Consider the following 21,696-nt stretch of genomic DNA (forward strand, 5'->3'; position numbering starts at 1 on the left):
CATTATGTGCAAACGTGGGGCTCGAACTCACAACCCCGAGACCAAGAGTCGTGTGCTCTACCAACTGAGCCAGCCAGGCACCCCTGTCTTCAATGGTTCTTAACTCTTCTTCATGTATGAAGGGTTTATCCACCTCTGATCTGTTCTGTGTTACCAATATTTTCACTAGACTGGGGTTTGCTTTTCAATTTTGCTTTCCGTTGTGCATTTGGAAACCGTTATTTTTACACATTTAGGTGTATCCATCGTCTGCTCTGCGACCCCTGCCCATTGTGTTGTGCCGGCCTCATCACACAAAAACTTCTCCTCCACTTTCTCCTGGCACTTTCTCAGTCACCCTTCTCCACGTCAGCCTTTAATCCACCTGACGTCTTCTCCGCTTCCGCCAACACGATTCACTGAATAATCATCTTTTCAACATGCCACCTTCAACACTACATCCTCGCACTCTCGGGCCAGTCTCAGTGTTCTGTCTTCTCCCGTGCCGTCACCACAGGTCTGGTTAGCCTTATAAAATTTTCAGGGAGCGATGGCAAAGGTAAATGGCAAGTAGGTGTAAATGGATGAGGTCCGACAGGCGAGCGTGTTACCTTATTGTAATACAAGCCTTCTTCTGGTGAGAACTCCCGCTTGAACTCGTCGCCGGCACCACAGTGCGCCTGCGCACAGATCCGCATGAGTCTCCCCGTGTTACACAACAGAAGGGCGGCATTCGTGGCATCATCAATCGACTCAAAGTTGTGAATTCCTTTTTCAAAACAAGAAAAGCTTTTTTTCCACAACTGCTGCTCCGCGGTGGACACACTTTTGCTCACTGCACACACACAAAAAGAGAACAACACATGTGAGCAGACATCAGCGTCAGCCCTCTGCGTGTCCCAGGGAAGGACGCGGGCAGGAGGACAGGGACAGGACGGCTAAGGAACCAGCTGCACGCAGCCATCGCGGCGACCTGGTCGCATCATACCCCCTCAAATTCACGGCGAGGCCTTAACCCCAATGTGACTGTATCTGGAGACAGGGGCTATGAAGAGGTAATTAACGTTAGAGCAGGTCATCAGATGGGGCCCGGATCCCACATGGCTGGTGTCCTTCTAAGAGAAACAGACACCAGGTAAGGACACAGCAAGAAGGCGGCCATCCGCAAGCCACGGAGAGGGGCTTCAGAAAACCCCAACCCTGCCGGCACCTTGATCTTGGACTTCCAGCTTCCAACTTGTGAGAAGTACGATTTCTGTCTTAACCCACCGATCTGTGGTATTGTTACGGTAGCCTGAGCAGACTCAGACGACACTCAAACATGGCCCTCTTTCACTATAAACTGACTGATATGAAAACAAGCAAATAAAAACATCTGAGCAAAGCCCTATTTTATAAAGATTCAAAACACGTGGTCCCACGGAGTCGTAAGAGGTATGATCTGGGTTGTGTCTAATTCTCCTAGGTTTCTGACTACCCACTTTGCATGCTCCTTCACGGACTTCCTCCTCCAGAGACACCTCAAAAGCACAGGCTCTTACGTAACAAAACTTAAAAAGGAGGACCTCTTTGTAGCCCCAGTGCCAAGCAGAATTCACAAACAACCAGGCACACACACATTTCCTCAACTTACCCGCTGTCCCCCATTCTACTGTGGCCCTATTCCTTCCTTCCGCTGGGTGGTCTTGACATTTCCAGCATTCTCATGGATCCAATATCCCCTCCCTATATCATCTGAGCGATCCCCAACCTATGTCTTGCTAACCCAAAAAGCTCTAAGTACAGGTTTCTAACCAACAACTGAGCCAGACCTTCCACTCACATGTCTACCCGGATCTCAAACTTGACAAAGGCCCAGCTGAATCCGTTATCCTCTGCCCGAATCACGAAAGACCACTTGCTGCTACCCTCACAATCCACTGGACCGTGCATCTCTAGTCCTTCTCAATGCTGCCTACTCAGTCTGGACAGCACCCCCCTGCCCACATCTTCCTGCTGATATCCTACATCATGCACCAATCTGCTCAAACCACATCTTCTTTCCAAAAGCCCTCAAAAAAGCCTCACAACTTCAATAAACATCTCCTTTCCCTACTCTTCTACTGTACCACATCTGTGCTTATGGCATTTTCCAAAAATTTGTATTTCTTTTATTTATTTTTATATATATATATATTTTAAAGATTTTATTTATTTATTTGAGAGAGAGAATGAGAGAGAGAGACAGAGAGAGAGCATGAGAGGGGGGAGGGTCAGAGGGAGAAGCAGACTCCCTGCTAAGCAGGGAGCCCAATGCGGGACTCGATCCCAGGATGCCAGGATCATGACCTGAGCCGAAGGCAGTCACTTAACCAACTGAGCCACCAGGCGTCCTATTTATATTTTTAAAAAATACTTTATTTATTTATTTGACAGAGAGAGACAGTGAGAGAGGGAACACAAGCAGGGGGAGTGGGAGAGGGAGAAGCAGGCTTCCCCCCGAGCAGGGAGCCCAATGCGGGGCTCGATCCCAGGACCCTGGGATCATGACCCGAGCCGAAGGCAGATGCTCAACGACTGAGCCACCCAGGTACCCCTCTTTTATTTTTTTTTTAAGACTTTGTTTTTATGTAATCTCTACACCCAACATGGGGCTTGAACTTACAACCCCGAGATCGAGTCGCATGCTCTACCAACTCAGCCAGGCCGGCACCCCAAAGATCTTTCTCTCTGGCTTCCTGACACGAAAGAGGACTATGTTTTAGTCAATTACACATGCAGCACAGAGCCTAGCACAGGCTGGCTGTGCGCTTCCCTTCTGAACTGATCAGATGGGGAATGGAGGACACCGAAATGATGAATCTCAAAGGGAAATGTATTTTCCTATCTTTGTTTCTCAAGAACTTAAGAATAAAAGATTCATCAACAGAGCACCCCTTCCTACATCAAGTCAAGTGCCACAATTCTTTGCTCAGGCCATAAAAATCAGCACGATTTTCTAAGAGAAGAGGCAATAAAGAGAGGACTCCAAAGAGATACTCACCTGCTCGCTCACTCTGCAGTGCAGCAGCCTGATTCATGTAAAACACACCGATTTCATTTCTAATGTTACCCATTCTCTTCAATACTTGTACGTAGTGTTCTGGGTTCTGGCTTTTTAAGTCACTAAATTGCAAGATTTCATTAGCAGCTTCGTAACATTTACAACTGACTGAAAGCTGACTCTCTAAGTCTGTAGACAAATCGGTTGCCCATGCAAATCCTTGAAAGAAAAAAAAGGAAACATCACCATGAGTCCCGAGAACCCTTTTTCCTTAGTATCCATGTAATCTCCTATTTTTAAGACAGTAAAAGAAACCCAAAATGGTATAATCCTACTAGGATTTAATCAATACATCTAAAATTTTAAGTTTTAAAGTAAAGATCTTTTAATTTAGAAAACTATGTTTTCCTGGGATATTAATGTTTTAATAAAGAAATATCTTCCTGACCAAAAATACCAAACAATTTCCATGATCTGGATTTTACCAAGCACACTTGCTCATTGGTACAGACTTGAAGTTCGTTGATACGAGGTAAAACATTTTTTTTTCTTTTTAATTAATGGAAATAGTTCTTGAAATAAAGCTGACTGCTACAAGAGGCTACTTTTAGGTACCTTACGGTTTGCAGTGTCCATTTACCTCACTGAAGCAGCAGCTACATAAGCTCTCAAAGACTCCAATATGCCATCTGGTGGGACTGGAGTAAACTCAAGTGCAGGGCCCAAAATTCAAGGGGGAAAAAAGGGAGCACCCCTGCTGCTAACACTGGCATCCACGTCACTCTCACACAGAAGTGTTTTCAATGAAATTAACGTGATGAAACTGATCATTTGAGAAACTCAGGAGAGAAGGCAAAGAAAGAGGGCAAAAGTGAGGAAAAACTACATTCCCCCCAATGTACGTCTCTAGATGTGTAAATGTCCAAATGTTTGGTGAGCTGGATATCAAATAACATCAACACTTTAAGAGCAAAATACGACAATGCCATGATAGAAGGACGGATCTCCGAGCTCATTCACCACCCTGACGGCAGTGAGCTTACGACCGTAACTAAGGATACAGTCGCTGTGGACTAATTCTCCCAGTTTTAAAATCGGACAACTCCAAAACAAAGTAATATATTCAGTAAGACAGTCAGCCATGAACTAAGTTTAAAAAAAATGATCTCTGGATCTGGGCCCCCAGAAATCATTCAGAAGGTAATTCATTCCCTTTTACCCACTGTTACTCCTTTTCAAAAGAAAACCATGGCTTGGTTCACTGACTACAAGGTTACCTAGGAAAACCTCACGAAAAGACCAGAGTAAAAAAGTCAACACAATTGTCTTAGAGCTTATTTTATCTTTAGTCCTAGTTGTATTATTAGTAATTATGAAATATTTTGAAATCATTTTACACACAAATACACGAGGGATCATGTTCAATTTTAAAATGAAGCAATCAATGAAACAAAACTGCAATATCAAAACACTAATATTTTCACCACTTTTCTGGACATACTCCGATAAGCATAAGCTGGATGGAATAATCCCCACATGAATCGAACGCTGGGTCTCACTGGCATACCTTGACAACTGGACTCCCTGTGGAGGCTGTGTAGTATCTCCTGATCTTCTTTTGTTTGATAATTAAACTCCTCAAGATGCGCTGCTCTGTTGTTCGCATTCTGGGCCAGCATCAGTTGGATGTCGCCACAGAGCGTCAAATACTGAGACAGAAATAGCAGCACTTCCGAAAGCATGTTGGTGCAGAGGCAGCAGTAAGTATCTGGGCAGAAGAGGTGTGAAAGAGAAAAAGACACCGGTGTATTAGAAATTAATGAATACAGTGAATATTAAGATAATTTGTTACTAGCTGAAAGCTTTGTACCACTGTATCTATTCTAAGTTTATGTTATGTCAGTTATCACATATGGCTTTATGTATTTCAAAAGGAAGAGATAATCAACCAGAGCAGAAAATAAAATACAAAGTAACACACTCAAGCCTGGAAAAAGTTATTTCAAAGTTAAATTTTACAACAGAAATAGGAGTAAAACTTCACTGCAATTCAGATGCCTTTTCTGTTCTCCCCTCCCAATGTCTATCAAGTGTATTAATTTACAATGACTTACCATGGCTCTGCAAAGCTAATTTAATGTATCGTAATGCTCTTCCATATTTCTGAAGACTCATGGCAGCATCAGACAAAACATAATAGGCCTTTGATGACTTGAGAATCAGCTGGAGTTTCATTTTATGTTGCCAAGAACCAGGGATCATTCCAGATTGACTGGAATAATTACCCTTCTGAAGGGAGCCCACTACGACAATGGAGGAGGGGAAAGGAAGCACATTTTATTTGAATGTAAGTCTCACTATAAATAATGTTTCTTGACAGACAGTCCAAGCTTAGGTACGATGGCTACAAGACTGGTAAATCCTGTGCTTTACTACTTAACCACAGATTAAAATGGCAGTGTTTCAAGAGACCCTCACTGGGATTTCTGAAGGCTCTCTCTCTGCTCCCTGCTGCCATCAACTCTGTCATGCTCTTTCAGGGTCACTGACATAACTCGTGACTGGCATGTCCTTTCTCCAGTCTGTGTATTAACCTGCCAGGCTCTAGAACCCCTGTGCTAGAACACTGAAATGGCTCCGTACCACTTATTAAGCCCTGTCTAAGCATCCTGGCCCACTTCCTGGGTAACATTTTTGTCTGCCTCCCCAGTATTCCACCCTTACTCCTACTCATCAGCCCAAGTCCAGTGAGTGCTTGTTGCCCACACAGATGCCTATTTTTTCCACCTCCTCTCTTAGTGAACTGTTTCCTCCACCAGGAACATGCTTTATTTAATAAAGCCCAGCCTACTACTACCTTCTTCATCTAACAAATGATCAACTTTTGTGCAAAGCACTATGCTAGGCACCAGAAACCGTGACATGAAGTTCTTTGTTCTCCATCCTTGGAGATCTTGCACACCAGAGGTAGAGATAGGCTGCTAACACAAACCACAGCAAAATCTATTATTAAGTGCAACTACAGAGGTAAGAACAAAATGCTGTGGGAATCCCCCTCCCCAATCTCTGAGCCTCAAGATTTCTCATTTTTTGATCAGTGACAACATGAATCTTTCAATCCAATGAAAGGTACTTACAATCTCTCTTATGGTTTTAATTGGGCATGTATTTCTTTTTCCTCTGTTATTGTATGCATTCTCTGTGTGTGAGGCTTGGTGAGAACACCAGAACTGAGTAAGACACAGTTTTTGCTCACAGTTGTATTGGTGTGTGTGCATAAAACCACTCAACACAGCTAACTATGACATAAGGCAGGCTTCAGTTAAGTGCTCAAGGACAAAGTGCTAGCAGAATCAATTCTGACCAGAGAAAGAGGTGAACATAAATCTCCTGAACATCAGCAGGATTTTCAACAGCTGAGTTGGGGACGAAGGAAGAGAGAAAAGGCATTTCAAAAAAAAGAGTACCATAAAAAAGGCAGAGATGTCTCAAGTCCTGGTATTCTCCTCCCGGTATAAAGGCTGAAGCCGGGCACACAGGAAGCAGTACTTAAATGCTAGGGCAATAAATTTACTCCCCCCACATACAACTTATATTCATGAAGAGAAAAATCAGGAAAGCTCTTGGTATTTCAAACACACAGGCTTCCAAAACTTTTTAAGCAACTGAAAGGGATTTTTTAAAAGTCCACATGTTCTTCATGAAGTGACTTTCCTGAGGAACAAATTAGACAATTTATAAGCAACCTTTCTAGCTTATTCAAGGCCCACTCAGTAACAAAAGCCAACAATCCCATGGCGCTTATTACGTGCACTGTTCTAAGTACTTCACACATACCAATTCATTTAATCCATATAAAAACTTTAAAGTAGGCACTATTGTCTCCATTTTGAGAGTGGGGGAAAAAAAATAAGGTTCAAAAACGTGGAACTTGCCTTAGCAAAGCCAAGATTGAGGCTAGGCAGTTTGGTTCCAAAGTCTGCTCTTAAACACACGACTGCTTTTACTGAAGCAGTAATTTCTTACGAGAATCCTACTGAGCTGAGGGCATTAGCTCCTCGCTGCAGGGAACTGGAAGAAGCGGAACTTATTAGGAGTATCTATAAAGAGTCAAAATTATCCTTTGTTTTATATTTTGAATGAATGGTATTTCCCCCCACTTTCCATTCACATGATACCCTTCTCCTGAATTCCTTTCCGTGACTGCCTTAACTCACAGAAGTCTGCTGTTGGTAAAGGACTAGGGTACTATTCTCTAGAAAAGTCCTTATTTGCACATCAATTCAACTTACTTTTGTCCAAAAACAAGGCCATCTGCTTCTCCAGACCCTCAGGACCACCCCTTGTGGAGTCATCTTCATATTTTAATGGGATTGGGGTGTTGGGGTCAGCTGCAGGAAGGTCGCTTTCTTTTTTAATGCTGCTATCCACAGATTTTAACCCCTTTAAAAGAGGAGAAACGTTTACTATACACATAACTGAAGGTCAACTAGAAACTAAATATAAGGCTCTGAACACAATTAGGAGTATTTAAATTTTGAAAACAGACTTGAAAAGACTACATTTTACTTGAAACAGTTGGGCAAAACTAATTTTCACTTTATGCTTAAAGGGGAAAAAGCCAGAGCAGAATATCATTCAGAATAATGTTTAGACACCAATAAACAAGCGCTATGTGCATACCAAATATACGTTTACTGAAACAGTGAAGACAAAACTAAGACTTACCTCCAGAACATAGCTAAGCACGAGTCTACAGCGCTCCTCTGTGTCATGGCAAACTGGAAACGTGCAACTGGGCTTCAGAAACAAACATTTAGAACTATTAATATGCTGCCCACGTGACAAACTTCACAGCTCTCAGCTCCTGGGAATTATTAAAACTCTACACATCAATAATTTCAAAATTTGCTGTGTACTCAGCTTTGTGAGGTAACTGATATTAAGGTTAATGTACCGCTTTCACTACAGATAAAAGTGACATAAGCATCCACAAAAACCTTGCCTAATAAAAAGACCTTCCAAAGTATATGTTACTTTAAATTCTTATAGTTTTAAAAATTCTATTATGAGAAAAAAGCAAGAATGTGAGTAATGTTTTAGATACATGTATACCTAATCTAATAGGTGAGTTTAATCCCTAATTAGCACTGATACTTGGTAACACACAGTTAACAATATCATCAATTTAGCAGTAAGTTAACAAGTATCACCAATGGTCTCATTGCATAATTTGTACAATTTATATGCTTAATTATGAGAACCAGTTAACAACCCGAATCTACTAAGTGATCTTCTGTGTAAGGGCCTCTGCGAAGCATTTCATTTTTGGTGAATCCTACAAGGCTGGAATGACTGTTCTCACTGTGCATCAAGCACAGATGTTAAGTAACCTGTCTGTGGGCAGTCACTGAGCAGAAAATGAGGTGAAGCCACGCTGACTGTAGTTTCAAAAGTTCACTAATAAGGCAAAGCTAACAAAAGACCTGTTTATATGAGTAACAGGACCGCATTTTTTGAGTGCTTCAGATATTGATAAAAAGTGCCACCTCCGTAAAAAACTGTAAACTAATATACCACTACGTCTTTGTCATCTACTTGCCCCATAAATCTAGGGTCTTGTGTTACAATGCAGTTCCCCAAATACACAGAACTTTTGCAATCAGTAATCTTGTTTATAATCAGGAAAAACTTTTTTTTTTTTTTTAATTCCACTGGGGGGTTCAAGCTGAAAGTGCACTAAAACTCAGATGGACAGTTAAGAACTTGTCCTGTAGTCATTTAATCAAGTATTTCCTGAGCACCCATTACGTGTCCTCAACATGGGAGGTACAAGAATGTCTACACGTACAGGGAGCTTCTGTTTTCATGAAGGGAAACAAAACAAGCTTTAGATACAGACTATGATCTCCATGAAGGAGATAAAAATGTAGCATGCTCTGGCTAGAGTGGTCCAGGGGAAAATCTTCAGAAGGAGCAACACTTCCATCAAGACTTAAGGCTTAAAAAAGGCAGCCATGAAAACTTCTGGGATGTGCCGAGCACACACGACAGCAGATGCCTCACATGGGCATGATCTTGATGAGCTTGAGGCAGGAAAAAAGGCAACGTGGCTATGGTAAATGAGAGGGGAAAGTGAAGAGTCAAAAAGATAGGCAATGTTTTTGGGTGACAGAGGTGTCCTCTAAAAATCTATCTGGATATAAAGTTTCCATCTGAAAGTTAAACTCAGAACTTACGTTAAGAGATTATCTGTATATACGACTATATTCAGTTTCGGGAATAGCCAGAGTCTTTTAAGGCTGACTTGGACCTGATCACAGGAAGATAGGACTGGAAAGTAATCAGGATTTAGCAAACTGAAACGTAATTCTACCGTCTGGAAAATGACCAATTGGGAGAATAGTCAGTGCAGTCCATGTCAACAGAACTTAAAGGGGAGGAAGTGGTTAGAGTCTATCTGACCTTGACCAGGCAAGAGATGTGTCCAATCTAGCTGATATGGCCCAGTCACTGAAAAGTGCTGTCCTGTAGCACCGGGATAAGGTACCAGCTTCCCCACAAATGGATCAACAAGCCACCCCTTGTCTGCTCTTATTCTACATTTACCAAGCAATCTACACATTCAGTTTCCCAGTAACCCAGAAACTGAGAATGAATACCCTGGTGAGGAGACAGGACTATACACTGGTCACTGCAAACAAAAATCTCCTACATAAAAATTAATATACTGATGTGTGGTTTACACATCATCTACCATTGGTTTGCATGTGGATCAGTTACCCTGGGGCAATTACAAAACAGGTTTTAGTATTCATAAAGTTAATGGTTACTAGGCCCTGGACCATGAAGGATCTACTGAATTTTTCTGTTTTTTTAGACATTTGAAAGAGAAAGAGCGAGTGAGCGAACGAGTGCAAGAGCGCACGTGTACACCAGCACACACAAGCAGGAGGGGTGGGGGAAGAGGGAGAGAGAATCTGAAGCAGACTCTGCACTGAGCACGGGGCCTGACACGGAGGTCACTCTCAAGACCCTGAGATCATGACCTGAGCTGAAACCGAGAGCCGGAGTACGCCACGCAGGCGCCCCAGTAATGCCATCTTTTGAGAGGCTAGCTGTATTCAGTTAATAATTGTTTTTCCATTGACAGAACTTTAATACAATTTTACGATGCTTACTCGGATTTGATGAATGGATTTGTATTTTTCTGGAACTGACAATTCTCCAACAGACTTAATAATAGCTACTGCTTTGTTATCATCTGAGGGATCAGAACTGGTGCTATAGGATCCATTTTCATCGCTGTCCGGCATCTCTTCCTCCTCTTCACTGTAACTTTCATCAGAATTCTCATTTAAAGGAGATTCTGAGCTTTCTTCTTTTTTAGGTTCATCTAATTGAAAAAGTTCTGAAAGCATGTAATTGGCTGAAGCAATAATCTTATAAAAAAAAAAGAAATACATGTGATTGTCATCAAAACTGAGCATTCTAAAGTGGAATAAATTTTACTACTGTACTAACAAATTTTAGGAGGTCTGCAAACAGGCTGTTTCCACACTGTAATACACACAGAACTGTTCTCAAGTCAAGGTTATCAATACTGTAAAGGTTCTCCACAAAATCTTCATGGGTTATGTTTATTTCCTGCAATTACTCCATCCCCAGCCCACTGTTCTTAAAAAAGGGTGGCAACTGGAAATGAAAAGTTTTCACAGGGAGTGTCGTAACTAAAATATTAGCAAGACAACACTCCATATTAACTGAGAAACCAGAATTTCTCTTTATAAGCTATTAATTAATAAGGGTTTGATAAGCAACTGATATTTATTATATGATCTTTGGTTCCAGGGGGGAAATCCCCCACTAGCTTAATGAAGGAAAAGTCCATCCTGGCATCTCTTAAAATTAGCATTTATATATTACTATTTATTCTACTCTATTATCTGTTGTTATTTTTGATCACAGACATTCAACAGTTTCAACACCCTTTTCTAACTTTCACATAAACTATTCAATTTCCACTAAACACCACCACCTCAAGCGGCAATTAGATATTGAAGTCAGAAATTATTTTGCCATTTTTCTTCAAAAAGCGTTTTCTCTTGGTTTGGTCTCTAGAATAAACTTTTATATCCAACTAGATGTGGCTACCATTAAAATTAACTTGGATCTTTAAAAAAACATTGCATATGCTCCATGCCTTTCTTAATTTAAACGGAATACAACTAGCATTACACCAAAAAGGAGTTGTCAGATTCAGACAACTGAGGGTAAGGGTGGTGTAAAATTGTGGGGCACATGACTAAAAGATTATTTTAAGAGATGCTTTATACACTGAAAAAGCACAGAATGTGAACCTTATTTATACAACAAAGTGATAACAAGGCCTGTTTGTGTAAATGGATCTTTTAAAAAATACTGTAAAATAGTTTTCCACCTTCTAGAAGTGCTAAGACAAAGGAAAAAACAGCACCACTGTTAAAATGACAGGAGTTCTAAAATTATAGAACGGTGTTATCCAACAGAAATGTAATGTCAGCCAGAAATTTAAATTTTAAATTTCTTGTGGCTAAATTATGAAAAGTAAAATATGGTGAAATTCATTTTAATATATTAGTTCAATAACACAAAATATTATCATTTCAACATGCAATATCTCACCCAACCTTCAAAATTCAATGTGTATTTTACACTTAAAGCACACCTCAATTCAAATTAAGCACACTGTAAGCGCCCAACAGCCACAAGTGGTTACTGGCTATCATAATGGACAAGGCGGTTCAGACTATGAATTAAGAGGCTTTAAAGTCTAGGCAACAATCTTTCAGAATGCTAGAATATTTTTAAAGAGCATATAAATGTTAATCTTACTTGAGGATGTCTGCTTTTGTCCAACAATTTAACACAATTAAGAAGCAATGTTCTAATAGTCCCGTAGTGTTTCTTATTTTGATTCTTCTTCATCATCATGTTGCAAGCAACCCTAAAAAATGTTTATATCAACTTTACACCCCATTCCTCATTCTCTGCAAGACCCAAGTACAAGCATGCTCTTCTCACCTTCCAATAAAATAAGGGATATAAGAAACGATACTGTATTTTAAAATATGGTATTTACTTCCCCCCCAAGTTGACTGTGGTACAGCCTGTTAACATATGTACATACTTTGTTTCTTAAGCTACAAAAACCTAAAAGGTATTTAAAAGCTTTGGCCCCGATAGTGTGGCTGTGCACTTTAAAATTTTACATAAGGCTACTTCTTCACGCACTCACTTATATAAGAGAATAGCCACCGGCATTGTGAATGGATTCTGGTACTTGTCTTCAGTTTCTTCACAAAGAGTAGTGAGATCATAAAGCTTCACTATATCACTGCCACTTGCTGAAAAGGAAAACAAACCTTAGTTTACCAGGGTCACTCAAATCAATTATTATCGTTCATTCAAGAAGGAATTTACCTTTAAACAGCCAATAGGTATGTCCTTCTTTCGTACAGTTAGATTTTAGAAACGATAAAATATTCTGTGCAATGTCTTTTATGACTTTCGTAGAGAAGTTCGAGTTTTCCAAATTGGGAATCTCTTCGGTTTTTATCATTTCATACTTCTGTAAAACACAGACAGAACGCAGTTTCAGAGAAAACCCAGGCAGCAACCCTTCTCTTATTAAAAAGGAACCAAATATATAAATCCTGCAATCAGAGATCTATGCAGCCCCGAAGAGCTGAACCCACTGGTTTTCAATCTTTTTATTGCTCCAACATTCCAAAAGAATCCGACCCACCTGTCAGCAATGCTGTCGGCTTACCACAGGAACAGGTCTCAAGACAGAATCACCACCAATTCAGAACCACAAATTTAGGCACGATCCTGCTTCTGTTCTCACATGGAACAGCTTGCAGCATACACTTCCTTCCGTTCTCCCTGGTGGTTTTCACCTGGGAGGGTGGTAGATGAAGGCAGACTTCACCCAGCCTGCTTTTCCCCCAGACACTAGACTCACTCAGCAAGTCCCTCCAGTAGACACTACTCTTCCCTTGAGCTATGGACGGGACTCCTTTACAGAAACAGAGACGGGGACTGGAGGCAGCAGCAAGAGTAGAGGCCACAGGGAAACCACTGCCACGACTTCTAAAGTACCTCCACATTTCTTTCTAGTTTGTCTTCTGTTCACAATTCCTTAAACGTCTCTGACCACATTTTCCGAAAACGCTAAGACAAGAAACACCAAATCGATTGGAAAATAAGACCAAATAGTCTCCTCAGGTTGGTTTTCCTCCTTCTTGGTTCATCTAAAGCCCCACGTCATAATTCCTTCCTTAAAATCCTGGATTTTATACTGCACTCTTCAGGCCCCCCCCTCCCCTTTCACCCACACGGGGGAAGGCTCCAGAGTCTGAGCTGAATAGATTCCCGTGGTGATGACGTCCAACAGTATCCAGGGAGACGGACCTCAGGCTATTTCTCTAGCCCCGTCTTCTCCAAGGCCTGTAACTTCAAACTGCTCATGGACATTTCAATGCTTTCCTCAAATGGAACACATGATGAAGACCGATCACCTTCCCTGCCTAAACCAGTTCAATGTCCCCACATCTCCGGCAGTGACACGGTGGTGACTCTAGACCGTGAGCCCTGGAATTCTCTGGAACCACCCCCTCCGGCCACAGCCTCTCATTAAATGCTGCTGTTTAGGGTAATGGTACAACAGTGTTTCCCAACCAAGAATGCAAATCAGAATCATCTACAAAGCTTTCTTTTTTTCCTTTCTTTGACAGATACATAGATCCCACCTATCCTGATACACTAGGAAGCCAAGCAAACTGTCTTTTTAGAGACCACGAGTGATTCTGATAAACACTGAAGGTTCAGAATCACTGGGTTGGAATACAATGGTTAGAAGCATGGCCTCAGCGAGATACAGGTTCAAATACTGGCACCACCACTTACTAGCAATGGGGCCCTGGGCGACTCACTTGAGCTCCCTGATCCTCAAGTTTCCCTCTTCATCAAAGGGAATACTGGTGTTCCAGCAGCTAAGAAGATCAAGTAAGTAATGCATGTAAAGCACTTAGCAAAGTGTCTGGAACAAAACAAGCACTCAATAAATGCTAGCTCCTTCTATCACTGTCAATTCTTAGTATTTTCTCTACAGTCTAAGTCCATCAAGCTACTTGCAAAAGCACAGCAAGGCCCTCCCCAGGCTTCTTGTCTCCAGGTCCCCCGTGCCTGTCCTACAAACCATCTCCAAACTCAGCCTCCAACACAACGCGTTTCACCTCCCAGATGCAAAGCCTTCACAGATTCCAGATTACCAATCGAACTAAGCCCACACTCAGTATTCTAGATTCTCCATTATTTGACTTCGGCTTTTCTAATCTATTTGCTATTCTGTTACATGAATCTTGTGTCCCTAGATGCATCTATTATCAATCCGTTCATTTACTTAACACTAGTCTTCTAACATTCATCTCTTATTTTTGGAGAGGCTACCATTCAAGATTCAGTGGAGAGACCACTTCTTCCAGAAGTCTCTTTCAAATCAAATCAGAAATGATCTCACCTTCCCTGACCACCCAGACCTACATGGGTGTCCTGCCCTTCTAACAGATGGTCTCCTATCTTTCTCTTTGCACCCTGTTATTTCCCGTTAGCATTTTACCTTCCTCGGTAGTGACCAAACTTTACTCTTTGTTTTCCCTCAATACTTATAATTATGAGGATAAAGTGCCTCACAAAAAGAACAAGCTCAATAACAATATGCTATATAAACTATCAACTTTACACATTATTGTTGTAAACTTCCCCTAAGACTCTGCATATACTGAGTAGACATTTGTATACCAAATGGATATCTCCACTGTATAGACACTTGTAGGTAATTAATTACTATGAACACCTAGCATTAAAATCAGAGTTCTATGGCTACAAATGTGGGTTGCAGTATATTTATGAACTTCCCACAAATTACCTGTACAATTATACTCCTGTAACATCTAGAATTCTGATATTACCCAATCAAATGTGAAAACACTCAAATTTCAGTTTATTCACAACAATCTTCCTTGTTAAAAAGACAGCCTAGTATTTAAGAGCCTCATAAGCTTTGGTGAGGTACTCTGCACTGATTTACATTTGGAAGAAAATTAGAGAAGTCACACTGTACCTTACTTACCTGCACAATTCCATTTACGTGAAAACACATCACAAGTTCCGGTACGTTGCATATCAAGTTGTCCAACCAATAGTCAATTCCAGTTAGCACATTAATTGGTTTGTTGTTGTCCCTAAAAATACATATTTCTAGTGTTATGGAGTTTAAGATGTTCCATAATAAACCATCTTGAGACTTATTTCCACCATTTAATCATTTTAATCTATTCTCCCCTAGGTGAAAAATGCCATATTAACTTTATTTCCTGATGAGATATGCACATGTAGCTCACGTGGTGCGTTCTTTACCATCTTTCCCTAAGTTCTGCTTGCGTTCCTAACTGGAATCCATACAAGTTTTCAGTAAGAGTAGAAGGAAATAGGATAGCAGATTACTGTGAGCCTACTGCATGCTCCTCATACAACCTGAGGTGAAAGACTGACCACCACCTATAATAATGCCCACGCTATAGCTCACGTTGGCTGACAGGAACACATACAGCTGGAGTACTAACAGAAGTGCCCACAATTAGTTAACAGGAAGCTGGTAAACCATCTCCTTAACTAATTAAATTCTATTATATTCTCACTCGTTGTGAATTCAAACATAAGATTAAGACGGTACAACAGATCTCTGACTCCATTCATTAAGGACCTGAATGCAAACCCAGCCCCAGGGCTTTCAGCATTTGCTGATAATAGCCCCATCCTTACTGTGCTGATTTGGGGGGGGGGGGGGGGGAAAAACCCAGATAAAGGTGATGATTAACAGATTAAGTGAAAGAAGATAAAACACTGACTCTAAAGAAATACCATTTTGGTTTACCTGAGACGTAGGCTGACTGCTGGATATCTGCCTCCTCCAAATATAGGCATGTTGGAGCCAACTAACATATGTATATCTTCAAATGTCCATAAGATATTCCGAACAAAATCATTTTTAAGACCCTTTGATTAAAAATAAAATAGGAGAGGTTATTATGTAATACACAGGAGATCCATAATTTCCCCCCATGATTCACAGAAATTCTAGAAAAAGGAAAGACAAAGAAGACAAAGTAAATTAAAGTCAAAGAGCTATAAGATCACAGAGATGTTTAGAAAGTGATTTTCAGGATCAAGTGGACTTTTTTCCCTACAAATTCCAATTCAGACTAGCTTTTAAATGACAAAGTAGACTGGGGATCAGGCGTCCCAATCTGGACACCACGGAAAGCATACCTGACTGTTCTCCCCGTCATTGAATAAAGTAGTCAGGTTTTGTTCTTTGGGTGCTGAGGCCACATGCCCCACTATGTATGAGGGTTCAAGAGGCTCACTTCCCTGTGAAAAGTGCAAGGATAAGGAGTGACTCTGCTGCCGATATTTCTCACAAATGGCCTACTTTTCAAGAGTATCCCCTAAACATTCAAAGTATAAACCTCAAATCTACTTTTGTGAATTTAGGGCTAATATGCAAATCATGAACTCATCAATGTGTGGCTTACTTCAGCTCTTAATTATCATAGTTATTCTAATAAGCTAATCACATTTAGATCATACTCAAAAAAGATTAAAGATTATTTTAAGCTTTCAAAGTTTTCATTTTTTTTCTCTTTTGGATAAATCTGAATACCACTGCTATTTCAGCCCACCCCACCTCCACTGAATTAAAAAAATTTCTAAGAAACCTCAGCCGGATTCTTTTTATTTTTCCTTCCTTGATTCTTAAAAAGATCTTGAAGTAATCTCTACATGCAACATGGGGCTCAAACTTTTAAACCCAAGATCAAGAGTCCCACTCTACTGACTGAGCCAGCCATCACCCCTCAGCCATATTATTCTTGAGACACTGGTCATCAGAGCAGCCCCGACGTTTGCCATTGTCTGACATGTGCTTCACAGAACACTAATCCCTGAGGTACTCAGTGAAGAACGTCCAGAGTAAGCTTTTGAAACCCACTGCTCACTATAGACTTGCTTTTGGACAGTAACAATGCTTACTACATTAAAAAAGCCTCTAAAAGGTTCTGTAGTAGAAAAATCAACTTCCCCTCTGTAAAATCCAATGTTCTCAAACTTATTTAATCTTGGAACACGTTTTATTCTTAATACATTCTCTGGAATATATTCTAGAAAACACTTAAGGAAGGGGAACATTTGACAATGGGTAAACTCAATCCACCACTCAAATTTCCAACCATTAGGGACAGTTGTCTTAAGAAACGTTACTTTAAACCTTTAATCCCAAGATCGGTATGTGCATGTGCATGTGCACAGCTTATTCCATAAATTTCTTACTTCTCAACCTATGTGCATGCTAATAAGCTCAGCCCCTGCCTGTGAAGTGAGTACACTCGACTGCAAGTACGGGGGGGGGGGGGGGGGAGAATCTCCAGTGCTTTTGCTCTGCCTTGTACTCTTCTTAAAGAGTCCCACTAGAACTTCAAGCTTTTTTATTTGTTTGTACAGACAAGTCATCAACCTGTGGACCAAATCCCCAAACTGTATTTGCAAGGTAGCAGCCTTAGTGGGAGTCTGGGCTCTGGGTTATAATGTTATCAATAAAAGTCTGGCTCCAAGGCCAACCACAGACACCTATTTAAACTCTAACACTGCTTAACACAGCCCTCAAACCAGCAAGGTTAGTTTTGGGAATAAGAATTCATGAGGTAGGGGCGCCTGGGTGGCTCAGTTGTTAAGCATTTGCCTTCAGCTTGGGTCATGATCCCAGGGTTCTGGGATCGAGCCCCATGTCGGGCTCCCTGCTCCACGGGAAACCTGCTTCTCCCTCTCCCACTCCCTCTGCTTGTGTTCCCTCTCTCGTTGTCTCTGTCAAAATAAATAAATAAAATCTTCTAAAAAAAAAAAAAAGAATTCATGAGGTAACAGAGTACACAACAATCTCTAAATCTGAAATTTAGGCAGTATAATGTTACATAAAATATTCTGTCAAAGAGGATTTTTTTTTTTTTTTTATGGCAGGCTAGCTCTGCTTAGGACCACGGCATTGCTGTGACAATCCTACTTCTTACACGGCCCTTCTGAACACGTGTGGACCACATGGATGCAGTGGAGTACTGCTGTCAGAACAGGTCTCTGAAGTCAGAAAGCTCAGGGTTTAAATCTTCAGATTTCACCAGCAGTGTGACCATGAGCAAACATCTACTCTTTACGAACTTTAGTTTACTCACTTATAAAATGGTACCATCAACACTGAATACATGTACAGCTCCAAGGATGAAAAAAATGTATACGTATGCACATACACATACACGGCTTAAAGTACAAGGCATAAGAGGCATTAAATAGACGCCAGTTTACTTCCTCCACATACAAGTCTACAGATTCTCAAAAGCCTCCCTGATTTTTCACAATAAGCCCTAAACAAGGTAAGGACAAAATGATTAAGGCTGGAAGACAAGCAGAGGGGTGGTAGAAGATTCATATTTCTGTTATGTGGTCTTTTTGTAATGTGTGGGTTTTGAAGTCAAGGAATACTAAATGAATTTTTAAAAACTCCGTTAATGCAATATAATCACATACCGGAAAATGCATAAAATAAATCATACAGTAAAATGACTAATTACAAAGCAAATTATCCATGTAATCACTACCCAGGTCATGATACTGGTCCCTGCTAGCACCCAGCACCCAGCACCCATGTCCCTTCTCATTCGCACAACAACCCCCCTCCTGGAGGTTAGCACTATGTGAACCTGCAAATTACTTCTTTTTCTTTATAACCTTCCTAACTTTGGAAAAAATTTAAATTCATTACATAGCTTAATGAGCTTTCTCTATCTTAAAACATACTAAAACTAAAATCAAGTTAAATGTATTTCCCTCCTATCACCCTGTAGTTTATGAGGATAGCAGCAATCTGGACAAATAATGTTCATATACGTGAGAACACATAGCAAGAGGAAAAACACAATTTACCAAAGATCTCATTTTTATCTTCTTCGACTTTGTCAATATGTTTTCCTAAAAACAGACATGCATAAATTTACATAGATGCAGTTACTTTACTCTTTGATAGACACAGCAAAGACAAAAACTAAACAAAAAATAAGAAAAAAACCCAAGAATGCAAGAGACAAAACAGACATACTACTCTCTCTTCCTTTCTAAAAGCGTTATAATATTAATGTGGGTTAAGTCTCAGGAACTTCACCCAGAAAATCTTAAGGGCAATTTTAGGCTTAACAATCTAAAAATTAAGGTAAGAAGGTCAGTATTAAATTACAAACAGACCTGTGAGTCTCAATATTTGATAAGCATTTACTGTAAGTCTAAAGCTTAAAATATTCTATATATCACTATATCATATAATATTCTTACGACTTCAAGGAGATAATCGGTATTGATAAACATATTGGTAAGCTATTTTAAAAGCTAATAAAAATCTTTAAATATTTTGAATTAATTTTAAAAATCTAATCTAGCTATTCATAGTATTTTTTATAAATTCTATTTTGAAAAATTTTTTAAAGTAATTTTTTCAATTAATTATAAGACATAAATTAGAGTATTTTTTACTCCTGTTCTATTTTTATTAACAAGATCATTGGTTTTGTCTTCTTAAATGAGTTTACTGAATTAACATCTAAGTACTAACTAACCTGACTGGAAGCACTGGGATCTTCAGAAACTGAAGAAGGCATTTCAAAGGGGGCGGGCCACGAAGCCCCGTCTGAATCATTTGTCTGATCTGAACTGGATGATTCCTGCTGTTCTGCAGCAGATGGGACGGGCTGAGCGGCTCCATCGCCATTGATACTGGCCAAATCAGAAATAAAAATATCACATTGTTACTAAAGTTAACTTTATGTGATAGTCTACCAGTTTTTAAAAGCTAAATTCCATAATCAACCATAAATCTTATTTAAAAAATAGAAGACATTGAAATGTCATCAATAGTTGCAAAACTTAAATTACTTTTATAGCTTAAAATTAAATTTCGGAACAGAATTTCATTTTCCTTAAGATAAAAAATAATCAAGTAGCCAAGTACCTGTAATATAAAAACTTGGAAAGAATAGCCTTCTGATACCAGTGCTCTTTGCTCTTTTTCTTCCTCTGCCACTTCTGATCAATGAGTCTTTGATAAAATTCTTTCAGCCATGTCCAATCACCAGTCTGAGTAACAAAAGAAAATGATAAATACAACAAACCTGTAATCAAAACAATTTGTTACCCACTCCTCTTTTAAAGAAAATATACATACTATTTAATAAACACATACTCAAACACTATCTTTCTAGACTCAATCCTATCACCTCTTTTGGGAAATCTGTCTTCCTTTTCTCCCTGAGCCAGGCTAGGAGAAGTGGTTTTTCTTTCTACCACATTCCTTAGTACCTGGAGTAAGTCCCAATAGGCATACCATATTGAAATTATCTGGGTATGTTTATCATGCCAAAACTGTAAGCTGCCAGCAAAGGACTGTGACTTACTCACTGTCACATCCCAAGAGCTTGACCAGTGGCAAGCATACATAAATACTGAACTGCCAACAGTCCCCAGTCCGAGTACAGAAATGGAGAGCAAGCCTTGAGAAACTCAAACGTTACTGTTACACTTTTCAAAAAGTATCCACCATCACATGGGAGGGTGGGGAACTCATTTACCAAAATAGTTTGAGAAGCTCTGCTTTAAGCGAACCAATTAATTCTAATAACTATGTATTCAGAGGAATAATTTCTAACATTCTTCACATTTCCTGGCAGTTATGTTTCATGAGAATCTCTTTAATGGAGACATCAAAGGACTTTTCAAAAATTTTTAACTATCCCCTTAGATTTCTGATTTTTCACAACTTTCATCATTGGTTTCATCCTTTTCTTTGCAAGAATCCTGGCTGTTGGTTATAAATAAGTTTCTTCCCCGTTCACTCTGTTTTCTATTTTTTTGTTATTAAAACTTCTTTATATTCCACGAAACGTCTCATTTCTCAGTTGCCGAACTGCATTCCCCCTTCAGCCTTTCTTTGAAACAATACTGCTAGTGCCCTTAAGTTGTTAAAATAAGTGCTTTAATGGTTGTTTTTCCACAAAAAGTATCACCTGAGATGATCTCATGAAGAGTTCCTGAATATCTAACTCATCGAGTAAGAGAGTCCTTCCTATGCGGTGTACAGCCATGCTTACATGGGACTTGCTGTAGGGAATCTTCAGGAGCTTTTTTATGTTCTTTAAAAAATTAAGAGGAAAAATAGTTAAAAAAGACCTTTTAGTGTGACTTGAACTCTTTCAAATTTTAACTTCATTCAATTTTAAAGCATAATAAACTTTATTTTCCTAAGGTTATACGTACTGTACTGTACAGAAATAGCTAAATACAAACACGTGGAAGACAAAACTTTAAAACCAGGATCACCTACACTTTAGCTGTCATCCTATGTTAATGTAAATGGTGGGCAAAGATTTAGTTTTACACAATGGAATTTCCCAAAGTTAAGTGCGTACAGGTCACTTTTGCACTGACCTACGCTTTTAGCATATCAGATAAAACTGACCAACTTAGGAGCAAAAGATTTTGCCATAGGTATCATTTCTAAT

General features: G+C 39.8%; 1 protein-coding gene across 7 annotated transcripts in view; it reads right to left on the reverse strand.

The window, feature by feature from the left end:
- Window positions 1-21,696, reverse strand: part of EDRF1 (erythroid differentiation regulatory factor 1) — a 41,194-nt gene that overhangs the window by 16,018 nt on the left and 3,480 nt on the right. The window contains exons 4-20 of one of the 7 annotated variants that reach the window (XM_073884673.1): window positions 21,202-21,327; window positions 20,151-20,275; window positions 19,759-19,915; window positions 19,076-19,120; window positions 16,376-16,477; window positions 15,981-16,102; window positions 15,168-15,288; window positions 12,464-12,611; window positions 12,279-12,387; window positions 11,876-11,987; window positions 10,183-10,443; window positions 7,730-7,801; window positions 7,294-7,444; window positions 5,116-5,304; window positions 4,569-4,769; window positions 3,002-3,220; window positions 591-748 (exon numbers count right to left, since the gene is read on the reverse strand). In XM_073884673.1, the coding sequence (XP_073740774.1) occupies window positions 591-748; window positions 3,002-3,220; window positions 4,569-4,769; window positions 5,116-5,304; window positions 7,294-7,444; window positions 7,730-7,801; window positions 10,183-10,443; window positions 11,876-11,987; window positions 12,279-12,387; window positions 12,464-12,611; window positions 15,168-15,288; window positions 15,981-16,102; window positions 16,376-16,477; window positions 19,076-19,120; window positions 19,759-19,915; window positions 20,151-20,275; window positions 21,202-21,327 (2,418 nt within the window). Of the gene's footprint in view, window positions 1-590; window positions 815-3,001; window positions 3,221-4,568; window positions 4,770-5,115; window positions 5,305-7,293; window positions 7,445-7,729; window positions 7,802-10,182; window positions 10,444-11,875; window positions 11,988-12,278; window positions 12,388-12,463; window positions 12,612-15,167; window positions 15,289-15,980; window positions 16,103-16,375; window positions 16,478-19,075; window positions 19,121-19,758; window positions 19,916-20,150; window positions 20,276-21,201; window positions 21,328-21,696 lie in introns of all 7 variants that reach the window. The other 6 variants (XM_073884671.1, XM_025880020.2, XM_025880021.2 and 3 more) reach the window with 6 other exon arrangements.

This window comes from Callorhinus ursinus, unplaced genomic scaffold (genome assembly GCF_003265705.2).
Source record: "Callorhinus ursinus isolate GAN/ISIS: 27379988/994484 unplaced genomic scaffold, GSC_fseal_2.0 scaffold58, whole genome shotgun sequence".
Classification (NCBI taxonomy): Eukaryota; Metazoa; Chordata; class Mammalia; order Carnivora; family Otariidae; genus Callorhinus; species Callorhinus ursinus.